At 26.4% G+C, this 14,295-nt stretch overlaps 1 protein-coding gene across 1 annotated transcript; it reads left to right on the top strand.

The window, feature by feature from the left end:
- Positions 1-1,689: 1,689 nt before the first annotated feature.
- On the top strand, positions 1,690-7,695 carry LOC113866733 (sucrose synthase 7-like). The gene is made up of 15 exons (XM_027501536.1): positions 1,690-1,828; positions 1,933-2,065; positions 2,330-2,484; positions 2,579-2,768; positions 2,907-3,025; positions 3,502-3,718; positions 4,128-4,223; positions 4,524-4,697; positions 5,025-5,141; positions 5,254-5,420; positions 5,528-5,752; positions 5,835-6,401; positions 6,481-6,619; positions 6,847-7,037; positions 7,548-7,695. The coding sequence occupies exons 1-15, from the start codon at positions 1,734-1,736 to the stop codon at positions 7,693-7,695; spliced, it is 2,733 nt and encodes a 910-aa protein (XP_027357337.1). The 5' UTR covers positions 1,690-1,733.
- The last annotated feature ends 6,600 nt before the right edge of the window (positions 7,696-14,295 follow it).

Raw genomic sequence — 14,295 nt, 5'->3', positions numbered from 1 at the left:
TACTTCTGCAAAAATATTAATTAAAGATTATAAACTGATTAATTAAATTTGCTAACAAAGAATGAATAATATTTACAGTTCTTTTTATACTTAACAAAAATAATCTGTGTGTAAAAAAAAAAGTTAAGAAAAGCTAAGTTTATGTTTGAATTTTTTCATATTTTTAATGCACGCTGTATGTGTATATTTTAGTTCAAAGCAGAGATAGGTTAAGCCAACTTTGAATAAATGAAGTTCCCGTAAGAGAAAAAGTTAGTATAAAAAATAAATAAATCTTCTTTTAAAGAACTCATGCTTTTCTATTTTTTAAGAATTTTTTTATTTAATTTCTTTAAAATTTTAAGAAATAAGTTATTTTTAACCTAAAAGAAAATTTTATTTATTTATTTATTCTCAAATAAAGACTTGAATAAAAGTTTATCCAAATATGAATGGAGATTTGTAATTTATTTAGAGTATACCTGTTTGGATTAATCATAGAATTGTTCTAATCTGATCTTAACTGAATGTATATAGATTTAATTGGATTAGATACTGGTATTTTATTCTTAAAGTTGTAAACAAATTGTAAGTTCTGCAACTAATTTGTATAAATTTGCATGTTTTGTAGTATAATACAAATTGTTATGCATATGTTACCTATAAAAATAAACTGAGTTATATTCTTTATACAACAAATTCATATAATATATTTTATAATATAATTTTCTACCTCTTTATTGTATCAATCGTTATATCTCAAATTTTTATCTCTTTTTTTAATGTAGTTTTTTTTAATTGATTCTCAATATTATAAAAATTGACTACGTATACATGAACAATTAATTAAAGATACTTTCTACCGTGCTCTTAAATTTGAGAATATATTAAATACTTTTTTTAATTATATTACGATATTAAAAGATATTTATATTTTTTTTAAATATACCACTAATTATGTTAGTAAAATCAACTGTTATGATTGTTTCATTTCATGTCTATAAGAATATAAAATACTTCTTCATTTTTCAGATTATTATAAAATTCACCTCATGTTTTGTTAATATCGTAGTAATAATTTTTTGTTATTGAACAAGTTATTGGATATGCCACAATCATTATACATACTAATTTTATTCATAAAATTATTTAATAAAGTTCACAATTTTCTTGAAGGATTTAATTCTTTTAGGAAAAAGACATATATTGTACCTGCCAATGACTACGTTGATTATTTGTGCACATTTCGATGCCAAAACACATACAACAAGTTAGTATATTTTTTAATTCTTTGATAAACTTGTGTTTGATACGATATTGAAGTTTTTTTCCCTCTAAAATAAATAAAGGAGTTAAAAATATGAACCAACGCAATCGATTTTGTGCTATAATTTGCATTATAGAAAGATTAGCTTTTAGTTAAAAAACTGCTCAAGAACAACGTGTGCATTTGAGGTGGAATAAAGAAAAGAACAACCTCAGAGAAAAACTTCATTTTCCTTAAACATTCTTTGCCTCCACTTTTAAATCAAATGACACAAAGCGCAATCTATATTTTGCTTTCTCCACCATTCTCATATTTCATATATTCTTTCCTTCCTATCACCCTTTCTTTCAGACAAATGATAACAAACATTCATTTTTATATCCAATATAAATACCATTTCCATGCCATCCAAAACAACATGCAGAAAACTACCCTTTCTTAATTTCATTTAGTTTTTGCCACTAAGTAATTGTTTTGTTTCCATCAAATGGCTTCTACCTTGAAAAGATCAGATTCAATCACAGATAGCATGCCTGATGCCTTGAGGCAAAGCCGTTTCCATATGAAGAAATGCTTTGCTAGGTACTATATATTATGTCATGTCATACTCAAAATGAGTTTCATATTTCAACACTTTGGCTCTTTCATTTCCTTAAGGTTTTTCATGTGAGGAAAATATGAAACAGGTTTGTTGCAAGTGGGAAAAGGTTAATGAAACATCAACATATAATGGAGGATGTGGAGAGAACAGTTGAAGACAAAGTTGAGATGAAAAAGCTTTTAGAGGGCATGTTGGGTTACATCCTCAGTAGCACTCAGGTATAATTTCATAGCTAATAATAATTTGACTCTTTCCAGAAAAGACAAAACTTAAGTGCACTTTCTCAAATGCATACATTTACCAATCAAAATTAGAGTTTTATTTCGACAATAAGTGATAACATTAAATATGAATATTTTATTAAAAAATATTAATTTTAATTGGTAAACAATTCTAATAGCACTTAAAAAATAGCCCATCAGTTTTGTCCTTGCTAAACTCACAGGAGCATAACTTTTGGAACAAATTGGTTTTGTGTTCAGGAAGCAGCTGTTGTGCCACCATATGTTGCTTTTGCAGTGAGGCCTAATCCTGGCTTTTGGGAATTTGTGAAAGTGAATGCAGACGATTTGCAAGTAGAAGGCATTGAGGTTGTGGAATACTTGAAGTACAAAGAAATGATATTTGATGAGAAATGGTAAATGGTACTTTTTGATAACCATTTTGGCTAGCCATGTTGCTTAGTTTGTGCCAACGGTAAGTGCAAATGCTGAATAGACTTGAATGTGCAGGGCTAGTGATGCAAATGCTTTGGAGCTAGATTTTGAAGCTATTGATTTCACCACCCCTCGCATGGCTCTTTCTTCTTCTATTGGCAATGGTCTAAACTTCACCACTAAGATCTTGACCTCAAGATTGAGTGAAAGCACTCACTCAAATCCATTGCTTGATTACTTGTTGAGCCTTAACCATCAAGGAGAGGTAAGGAAAGGCATGAGAGTATCAAATATTGAAATTTATACAAATGAAAAAGTCCATAAAAATGATCTTGTATTTTGTAATAATGGAAAAATAGTGTTTGACAACAGTGACTTCATATTTCTTTTTATCAATGTGCAGAGTTTTATGATCAATGACACCTTGAATACCATGCCAAAGCTTCAGCAAGCATTGAAAATAGCTGAAGCGTATGTATCTGCACTCCACAAAGACACACCATACCAGAAATTTGAAGACAGGTCAGCATCTAACTCTTTTACTTTATGCCTCCATTTTAATAATAATGAATGAGCATGCATGAAAAGATTGGGAAAAGGTTAAGAAAATTCAATCTGATGTCATTAGAGTACCAACTTATATCTCCTTAGAAGATTTCTATTGGGCCTGTGAGATGCTTTATTTGATTTATGTTAAAAAGTATTTTGAAGATGATAACGAATTAGCATTATTATTATTTTCTTTATTTTATCTTCCTAAGATATGATCCAAGTATTTTAGCTTTCTATTTCTGACTCGCTTACTTTCTTCTAAGAGTAATACATCAATTTAGTTCTTAAAATATTTGATAATTTTAAAGATTAAAAGTGGTCCATGCTTACAATTTTAAAGACTAATCTGGTGATTACTCTTCTTTTTAAGTTTTCTTGGGGAACCCATATGAAGAAGGAAAGAACTACTTACATGATTGACAATTTCTATCTATTACTTTCAACAGGTTCAAGGAATGGGGATTCGATAAAGGGTGGGGAAACACTGCAGGAAGGGTTAAAGAGACAATGAGAATGCTTTCTGAGGTACTAGAAGCAGCAGACCCAGTGAAATTGGAATCACTTTTCAGTAGGGTTCCAAATATGTTCAACATTGTTATTTTCTCTGTTCATGGATACTTTGGCCAAGCAGATGTCCTTGGATTGCCAGATACTGGAGGCCAGGTGTGAATTCCTCCGCTTCAATGATTCAATATTGAAAAATCAAAATGCTAAATAGTCTAAACTTTGTTCCTGAATTTTTTAATGAATGAATTGGCATGCTAAGCTCAATAACTCCAAAGTGTGAGTTTCAAAACTAAACAAAATAATGTTTAACCATGAATCAATATAGAAGTTATAACTTGTAGCGTTGAATGAATGAACACTTGAGTAGATTTGACGTCAATCAAAACACACATGTATGACTGGTCTTTACCATATTATTATCTAATGACCACCCTTGAATCTAGCTGAATTTTGTTACGATTATGTTTTTCTAAGATTGTGTAACATTACACCAACATATAAAATTGGGATTTTCTGAACTGAAAAATCCTTTCCTTTCTTTTTATGGGGTTGCTTTTTCTGATAGGTGGTATATATTCTTGATCAAGTAAAAGCCTTTGAGGAGGAGTTACTCCAAAAGATTGAGCTGCAAGGCCTTAATGTGAAGCCTCAGATTCTTGTGGTAAGCTACTAACTACTAATGACATGTTTGGTCCAACTTAATTTTAGAGAAATACTTGCTTATATTTCAAAAATTCTTTCAGGATATTCAAAGAAATAAGTGATTATTTCTACAAAAATAAGTTGAACTAAACATGCACTTAAATACTAATACAAAAATACAAATTCAGCTTGAAAATATTTCAAAAGTAAAAGGCCAAAAGCCTTCACAATGATCACTTATCTTGTTTTCATCATTCTTGTTCCCTTTTCTTTTGCTTCCTCTATCTTTCAAGGCTTTATAATCATTTTCCATGCACAGGTAACTCGTCTTATACCGGATGCAAGAGGGACCACATGTAACCAAGAAATGGAACCTATCATCAATACTAAGCACTCTCACATTCTTAGAGTCCCTTTCTGGACAGAGAATGGAATTCTTCGCCAATGGGTCTCCCGTTTTGATATCTACCCTTATTTAGAAAGATTTGCTCAGGCATGTATCATCTTATCTACATTTCATTACCCTCTCCTCCATCTTTCATATAAGAGAGGAAGGAGAAGAATAAAGAATGAAACATATAACATGCTTATGTTACTCTCTTTTTTTATGAAAAATGTTGACTTCAATCCATAACCGTGAGTTTAAGCAATTAATAATAATAAAAAGTTTATTAAAAACAAAACATTTATTATACTTTTAAACCTTGAATGTAATAAATGTGTTTTTTCTCGATAAAAATGTTACATTTAGATGCTTAAACTTAAAAACTGAGGTTAAGAATATCCATTTTTTTTATTCATGTATCTTTATCATCAACAGGATGCTACTGCCAAGATTCTTGAACTCATGGAAGAGAAGCCTAACCTCATTATTGGAAATTACACTGATGGAAACTTGGTGTCATCCTTGATGGCTTCTAAACTTGGAGTAACTCAGGTTCATTCAATCTCCTAGCTTGATTTAGCCATAGTAAAAGACTCAGAAATAGACTCATTATTTTCCTATTAACACTACGAACTAAAACTTCTATCCTTAATAATAAATGAAGGCAACCATTGCTCATGCTTTGGAGAAAACCAAATACGAAGATTCAGATGCCAAATGGAAGGAGTTCGATGAGAAGTACCACTTTTCAAGTCAGTTCACTGCTGACATGATTTCAATGAATGCAGCTGATTTTATCATAACTAGCACATACCAAGAGATTGCAGGAAGGTATGCATGTTCTTCTGAATCATACTCGTACATTATTTATAGACTATCTTATGCTTAATAATAATATTATCACCAAGGTAACATTTTCACCATATTGTAATGATCAGCAAGAGCAAGCCAGGACAGTATGAATCCCACACTACATTTACAATGCCTGGACTTTGTCGCGTAGTTTCAGGCATCAATGTGTTTGATCCAAAGCTCAACATTGCTGCCCCTGGAGCTGATCAATCTGTTTACTTCCCTTTCGCCGAGAAAGGGAAGCGATTGATCACATTTCATCCTGCCATTGAAGAACTACTTTATAGTAAGGATGACAGTGAAGAACATATGTAAGTATCATCCCATTCGATTTTATAGCATTGGCAATGTCTCAACAATGGCCTAAATTCAAACTACAATGTGTTTGAACAGAGGATTTTTGGAAGACATGAAGAAACCAATCATTTTCTCAATGGCCAGGCTTGACAAAGTGAAAAACCTTAGTGGCCTAGTTGAGTGGTATGCAAAGAACAAAAGGCTTAGGAGTTTGGTGAACCTTGTGGTTGTTGGAGGATTCTTCAATCCATCCAAATCCAAAGATAGAGAAGAAACTGAAGAGATCAAGAAGATGCATTTCTTGATGAAGGAGTACAATCTTAAGGGTCAGTTCAGGTGGATTGCAGCACAAACCGATCGCCATCGAAACGGAGAGTTGTACCGTTGCATTGCAGATTCAAAGGGAGCTTTTGTGCAACCCGCATTGTATGAAGCATTTGGTCTCACAGTCATTGAGGCAATGAACTGTGGATTGCCTACTTTTGCAACAAATCAAGGAGGACCAGCTGAAATCATAGTTGATGGAGTCTCAGGTTTTCATATTGATCCTTATAATGGAGATGAATCAAGCAACAAGATTGCTGACTTCTTTGAAAAGTGCAAGAATGATTCTGAATATTGGAACAGAATGTCAAAAGCTGGTCTTCAGAGAATCAATGAATGGTAATTCTTAACTAACAAGTGTACTTTTGCAACACTCATGGTTGGATTTCTTAGTATAATTTTTGTGTTCTCCTTGCAGCTATACATGGAAGATATATGCTAACAAAGTATTGAATATGGGATCAGTTTATGGATTTTGGAGAAGGTTGAACAAGGAGCAAAAATTGGCAAAGGAAAGATACATCCATATGTTCTATAATCTTCAATTCAGGAACTTGGTAAGTTTGGGAACTAGTGTTCCTTCAATGTTATAAATTCAAGGTCAATACTTGCATCAACACAATGTCTACAGGCACAACCAATCAAAAGTGCAAGATAATATGAAAATAAAATTTCAATGTAAACTCTATTATTATTATTATTTTAATACATCTTGAGCTATTGATTAGTTGTACTTAAATTCAATAATTATTGAAAATTATGGAAATTTTTCATTTTATTGCAGGCAAGAAAGGTACCCATTCCTAGTGAGCCACCCCAAGAACCTTCACAAATGCCAAAATCTCTTGTTCTAGCCAAAAGATCAGCACCAAAAGCACGTCCTAGTAAAGTTCCAGAGCCTGCAAAATTTGAAGCTCCTCTACCCCGATTAACAGCACTACTACCACCAAAAATTGAAGATCACCCAACACCAAGGCAAGCGTTTATTAATATACTTTCACTAAAAAATTTAATGCACTTCTAACGTGAATTCTAATAAAAATTTTGTAATCAGTGTTTTTAGAGTCCTAGTTAGTAGTTTATACATATATTTAAACCAGCTTTACAAATAAATCAAAGAAAAATGAGCATAAATGAATATTTGCATGAAGTTTTAATATATGGTAAACTACTAAGGATCCGTTTGGAAACACAACTTAATTAAATCTATTTTCAACAAGCTCTTTTTACATAAATGCTTTAGATCATAACTTTGACCATAATTAAAACTTCTTAAAATAACCGAAAAAGAGCTTAATATAATAAGTTATACCAAAAAAAATCATTGAAATAAATTTAAAATTATTTATAAAAAATAAAATTTATTTCTATGAGTTCTTTCAAACGTCTCCCAAATACATTGATATGATCTCAATGAAATTTGTCTAAAGCTATTGCATAATCATCTTGTTATTATGAGCTTCATTTTTTTTTCTTCATTTACAGTGATAAAGATGTGAACAAGGGAACGTCCATTGCAGAAGAAAGTGGTGGATTCTTTGGATTACGTTGGCTGGTTTCCATAATTGCTTTTGTGTTCATCATCCATTACTTCTTTAAGTATTTGGACCATCTGTTCTCATGGGAGCAATAATCGAATCATAATCAAATTTGGATGTAATTTTAGTCTTACCCATTTCTATATTTTTACCTTTGCATTTCAATCTTATTGTAAATCATTTCAGTAGCAAATAAGACATGTCATTTCAACGATGCACGTTGGAATTAGTAAATACAAATTCTATTTCACATGGATTATTCGTCATGTTATGGTGTGTCTTGTATTCTTTTTCTTATCCCAAAATTGCAAATTATACAAAATAATACATACAGATAGGTAGAGATTTCCTTAGAGATGTTAAAAAATTCATTGCTATGGATATGAGAGTAAACTTTTTTTTTTTCCCACAAGGAACAAACATTTACATTACAAGTAAATTTATCTTTACCTTTATCTAAAACTAGATATAGACTTGCAGATTTCAGAAATATATTAAAACAATTTAAAGAAAAATTTAATGGTAATTGAAGATATTGAAAAAAAAATTAAAAAAATACATATATATAACTATCTTTATACTTTAATTCTGTAGTAATATTATGACGATTAAGAATAAAGTTAATGTTCAATTATGTAAAAATAACTTAGATGAATACTGTTCTGTGGAAATTTTGAAGAAATTATCTCTTTAAATAATTAAATTTAGGGTAAATTATATTCACATCTCGTACGTTTTTAGCAACATTTTATTTAATATTTTCTTACATTACTTTGAGTTTTCCTAATTCACATAATTACATAAAAAGTTATAATTTTTATAATTAAGAAAGATATGTGATGTTATCGGTGAATTGTTGAGTGAAATTTTATTTATACCATGAATGTAATCTACTTTTAGTATATGTTTGGTGGACATAATAAAATGATATAAGATAAGCTATCCTATCCTATCTTCTTTTTTATGCTTGTTGATTAATATGATATGATAGTTTTATCTGGTTGAATTATTCTATGCTGTTACCATAGTTCAAGTTTTTATGAGAGGTGTAGGGTTAGGAATCATAAAAATATGATTTTTTTTTCTATTGCATTCTTACTCATACTTCTTACCCTTTTAAAATGTTTTATAAGAAATGATTGTTTTTAAAAATATTAATTTTAATATTTTAAAAAACTATATATATTTTTAAAAATCTATAATTTTTTTAAGAAAAGCATATTAATATTAAAAATATTTGTAAAAATTATTTCAATCATTTTATAAAATACATTTTTATTTTTGGTTCTAATTATAATTTATTTCCTAAAAATAAATTTTAATTGTAAAAAAATTGAATAAAACTACTATAATTTAATATCGAATTTAATATTTTATGTACATAATTTTTTAATTTTAATATATATTAGAAACTAAAATATTTAATTAAAAATTATTTTAAAAAAGTATATTAATTTTAATAAAATAATAATTTTATATTTAAATATAATTTATATTATGTTATATTATTTTTTATTTAACAAAAATATTAAAAGTAATGACATAATGCTATCTATTTTACTATTATGATTTACACAAAATATAGAATAAAAAAACTTATTTTTCTCTTGTTATATCTTATTTTTATCCATTTTTTGTTTTATAATTTTCTTATGCTATCTTATTCACTAAAAGAGCCCTTAAATTTATTAGTTTAACTCATTAATAATTTCTTTAATGTCTAAAAATATTAAAAAAAAACACTGATCCCCAAGATTTCTCTGACTAGTTTGTGGAGAATAAAGAGAGCTAATAGATAACTAAAATTGTTTAAATTATTGAATATTATTAAAAAATTAAAAGAAAGAACATTTATAATTTTATTAGATGCTTACTTATAAAATGTTTCAAAAGAGTAATGTGATAAATTTGTGAGGAAAAAAAAAGTCAGTAAATAATAAATAATCGCATGAAGAAATGTGTAAAAAAAGGAAAATGATGGATAGATTAAGTGAAGAAGAGAGAAAATTAAAGATTCAACAAATAAATAAATAAATAATTTAACACTATTAATAAATGATTGATGTAACAAAAGGTAGCAACATCATAACCCTCTAAACATGCTATTCTCAATTGTCCCTTTCTATTCCTCCCCTTTCATTAAATAATAATAATAATAATAATAATAACAAATATTAAATGTGACTCACAAGGGTTGACTTTCTAAATTTATAGCTAGCTTTGAGTTAGAATAAAATACAATTTATTTTATAAATTATATAAAAATTATCAAAATTAGTTTTAAAGTATATATAAATTGTATTTTTAATAATTTTTTCTTAATACCCTATCAATACTGATTGGTTGAATAAAGAGAAAAATTTTATATCCTATTTAACGTGAAGTTCAGGCTATACTTCATCATGGAAAAAAATTTTAAAATACATTTTTACTAAAAAAAATAATTAATTGACACTGAAATTATAAATTTCCCTGAGATGACTCTAACAATAACAAACAATAAATTTCCGAAAATTTAAAATGCCAAAACGTTAGACACTCTCTGTCAAATTATTGAAACATTTCAACAATCAAAGTATTAATTATCTATGCTCCACTTCTCACGTAATATACTGTCCTTCATAATGCAAAAGTTGATTAATATTTAACTATTTTTTTATATTATATGATAAAAATATTATTTTAAAATAAATTATATTTTAAAATTATTTTATTTTATTAAATTTTTATCATTATGATATATATCATTTGTAATTATATAATTAAGTTAAAATAATTTTTTTAAAATTATTATCTAAAATAATTTTACTATATATAATTATATATAAATTTTAACTTTAATTGTTTAATTTTTATATCATATATATTTATTTCAAAATAAAATACAATCCATTTCACGTGCTACTAATTATAATTATTAAAGAAAGATTTGAGTTCATAATTGTTACATTAAAGAATAACCTAATACACACCAAAGGCTCCAACTGAGACTGGGCTTTACTGGGTCAGACCCAATGCTTTGAAAAGACACTTTTCTATGACATAACTTCTGTTGACCAGAAAAAAAGAATGAATAACTAACTTTTAGAATAAAAGATATATATATCCTTTAGAAAAACTATAAATTATCACTTTAAAATTTGTATCATATGTAACTTAATTTTAAAAAATATTCAGTTTTTAATTTTTTATACTGTATAATAATTTATTTTGGTTAAATATTTCTAAAATATCTTTTTTTTAAAATAAATTATCTTTTTAAAGTTTAAATTATATGAATTTAGCTTTTAAATCGTGTACGAACATTCCTATATATATATTAACTGGTTTTATTGAATATAACTGTTTTAAAGAGAAAAATTTGTTGCTTGACTTAAATATATTGCTTCTAACAAAAAATACTTATGATTACAAAAAAATTACAAATCTTATATTGTAATTATTTATTCTGTAACATTATATTGTTAAGTATTTTAGTGATAAGATTTTATAATTTTTTTTTGTTATCTATAGTTTTTTATTATTTTAGTATTTTAAATCGTATAACATTACTTTATTATTTTAATTTATGAATTATTATTATTTGTAATTTTTGTAATATTATATTGTTAGTATTTTTAAAACTATTTTTATAGCACTTTTCATTTTTATTTTAAAATTCTTATTATCATTATAACATATAATATATGTTTTTTTTAAGGTAATACATTTATTATGATATATCGATAAAAAAATTTTATTGATTTTATTATTGTATAATGTCATCTTACAATAATTGATTTACTTTTACAATATTTTAATGGTATTATTTTAGATTTCTTACATTAATCAGATTATATAATTATTAATCATATTTCAAACTATATAGAAATTGTATTATCATTTTTTACTGTAATAAAATATCGCAATCATTTCTTAACTTTATGATATTATTTTAGTATTATTTCAAAAAAATTATTATTTTGATGCAATATCACTATAAATATTTTTATTCTATTAATTAGTTAAAATCAATAATAAATATTTTTTTTAAATTAATTGTTGCTAAAATTAATTATTTATGCTGATACGACAAATCTTGATTGATAACATTTTTTTTACATTCAGGATATTGTAATTTAAATTTATTTTAATATTGTATTGTAACTCTTATATATAATATTACTTTATCATTTTAAGATATTATTGATTATTGCTTGTATTATTTTAAGAGTTTTATTTTGACAAATTATTAGTATAAAAATCAACTAAATAAAAAATGTTGTGAATATAATTTCATATTAATTATTATAAAAATTAACGATATTTGTCAATCTACAATTGAATGAAAGTATAAAAGTTTTATATTGTTGCATTTAAATTAATTTTATTTTGCTAGTATTTTTAAAACTATTATAACACTCATTGTTTTTATTTTTAAAATATCATATTATTGTTTTATATTTATAACATATTCATATAATATTTTATTAAATTTGTATTATTATCTTTTTCGTTTTACTTATTTTGGACCATTTAATATATATTATTACAATCTTTTTATAATATTTCTTTGTTTACTTTTATTTATTTTTTATGATATTATGTTGTTGGGATTGACGTAACACACACACACACAGAGAGAAGAGCCTTATTATATTGGAAGAGTGAAGATATTGGAAAATTTTTACAAAGTGCATTGTTTGACTGATTTTAAAAATTAATATAAATACAGAAGGAAGAGTAAAAATAACTTCTTCTACCCTACTTTTCCGTATATTATTTCGAGGTCAAATGTGAATTTCGTCGTTTCAGAGATTAATTGCTAACTAAGTTTTGAATCGATCATAATGACTCATTAACATTTATAAATTGTCACATGCAAAATATTACAATAATCATTTTGTAATTATATTAACCCTTCCAAGTGTGTTTGCAGTCCACTAGCTGTGTCAAAATTATAATTTATACCAATTGATTATATTTTTTCCAATCTTTCTTGTCAAAACCAATTGGAAAATTATACACATTCTAAGTTGTGCTAGATACCTTTATCTAGCTATAAATTAAAATATATGTTAAGGTACCAACACAATTTTAATATAATTATTAGATAATTAAGTCTTTTAAATATATTAAGGTTTACGCAATAATAGAATCCAATGATGTCAAAATATTTAATGTTAAATTTTGGAATTTGACAATTTTTTATTTTAAAAATATCTGAAACAATAGTATCAACTAATATAAAAAATAAATAAATTATTAGTGGAGAAAAATAGATAAATAAATACAAGTAAAAAAATTATAATATCATAAGATATTTTTTTAATATCAACTTAAAGAAATAATTTCAAGTCTGAGATTCAATTTTAAAATCATAACTTTAAAAAGTTTTTCTAAAAGGTATATATGTATTGCGTTTATATGTGATGAGTTTAACATTGATTTATCAATTTTTTTCAATTTTCAAATGAGATTAATATATTTATGAAAAAAATAAATTATTAAATGTGTATTATACAATATACTTAGTAAAAAGATACTAATATTAAAACAAAACAAATCTTTATATATAAAATATTATAATTAAGATTATGTAATAATATCTTGCCTTTATTTTATGTATTTTATTGAACAAAGAAGCTAACACAAAGTTATTCCGTCAGTGCCAAGTTGTCGTCGTCTTTTGCGTTGGCCTTCAGTGTATGTCGTGAAGACTATAAATTGTTTTTTAAACGTGTTTTAAAACATGCAATGAGTTTTTATTAAAAATTATAAAATTATTACTAATTAATTTTTTCTGTATATTAATAAATATGCTAAAAAATAATAATAAATACAAATTCGAATGACGATGCTTCCTTGACTCGTTCCAGAAACTAACCAGGAGTGGCTTCATTGGTTTGTATTTGCCGTGTGAAGCCAAAATTTAATTTTATATATATGTGTCTTAATATTTTTATTTATTAGCAGTGTCATTTTGTTTGATTTAGGTATCATATGAATATATTAATATATAAACAAATGAATCTATTTTTCCATTAAGAGTGACGCTACATCTATAACTATTATTGTTTGAAAATAGAAAAGAGAAAGTAACGTGTTCTAAGTAATTGTCATTGTCTTAAAATAAAATTTTCGAAGATTTTAATTCAAAAGCTATATTTATATTTATCAGATAATTATATTAACTAATAGTATAAAAATTTGATAACGATAATATATAAAAATTGTTGACTTGGATAAAAGACTTAGAACGTTGTAGGGAATCCCAATTCCAAGCCAATCGTAAAATTAGGGCAAGTGCGTAATGCACAGAACGTAGTTTTCTTGGTGGGCGTAGACGATGACCACCCCGAATATGACTGGTTCAGATGGAGATCAAACACATTGCAGAAGGAACTCAAATAAAACTCAAAGTGTCATCTAATGAGCTGTCCCTACATGCACCACCATCATATTTATTAAAATATATGTATTATTTATTTAACACGTATTTTATAAGATAATAACATCTTACAAACAAAATAAGCAAGGTTCAAATATATATATATCATAGAGAATCTCATTCATTGGAGAATATTCCTCTTACCAAGCTACATTGAATGGACTCATCTCCACCACAATTCTTTGCCTTCTCTTTCCTATGATTTATGAAAGAATTCGTCAATTCTATGAGGTATCTCACGCGAAAACTTGTGGGCACCCCACGA

Source organism: Abrus precatorius, unplaced genomic scaffold (assembly GCF_003935025.1).
Source record: "Abrus precatorius isolate BTA unplaced genomic scaffold, Abrus_2018 Scaffold5, whole genome shotgun sequence".
Lineage (NCBI taxonomy): Eukaryota > Viridiplantae > Streptophyta > Magnoliopsida > Fabales > Fabaceae > Abrus > Abrus precatorius.
Note: the sequence above shows the minus strand (reverse complement) of the source record. Positions and strands in the feature narration are given on the sequence as shown.

Bases quoted from the DNA above. Each gene is read 5' to 3' on its own strand.
- LOC113866733 (XM_027501536.1), top strand. From the start codon at position 1,734: ATGGCTTCTACCTTGAAAAGATCAGATTCAATCACAGATAGCATGCCT. The intron at 1,829-1,932 runs GTACTATATATT...AATATGAAACAG, and splicing joins ATGAAGAAATGCTTTGCTAG to GTTTGTTGCAAGTGGGAAAA. The intron at 3,026-3,501 runs GTCAGCATCTAA...TACTTTCAACAG, and splicing joins TACCAGAAATTTGAAGACAG to GTTCAAGGAATGGGGATTCG.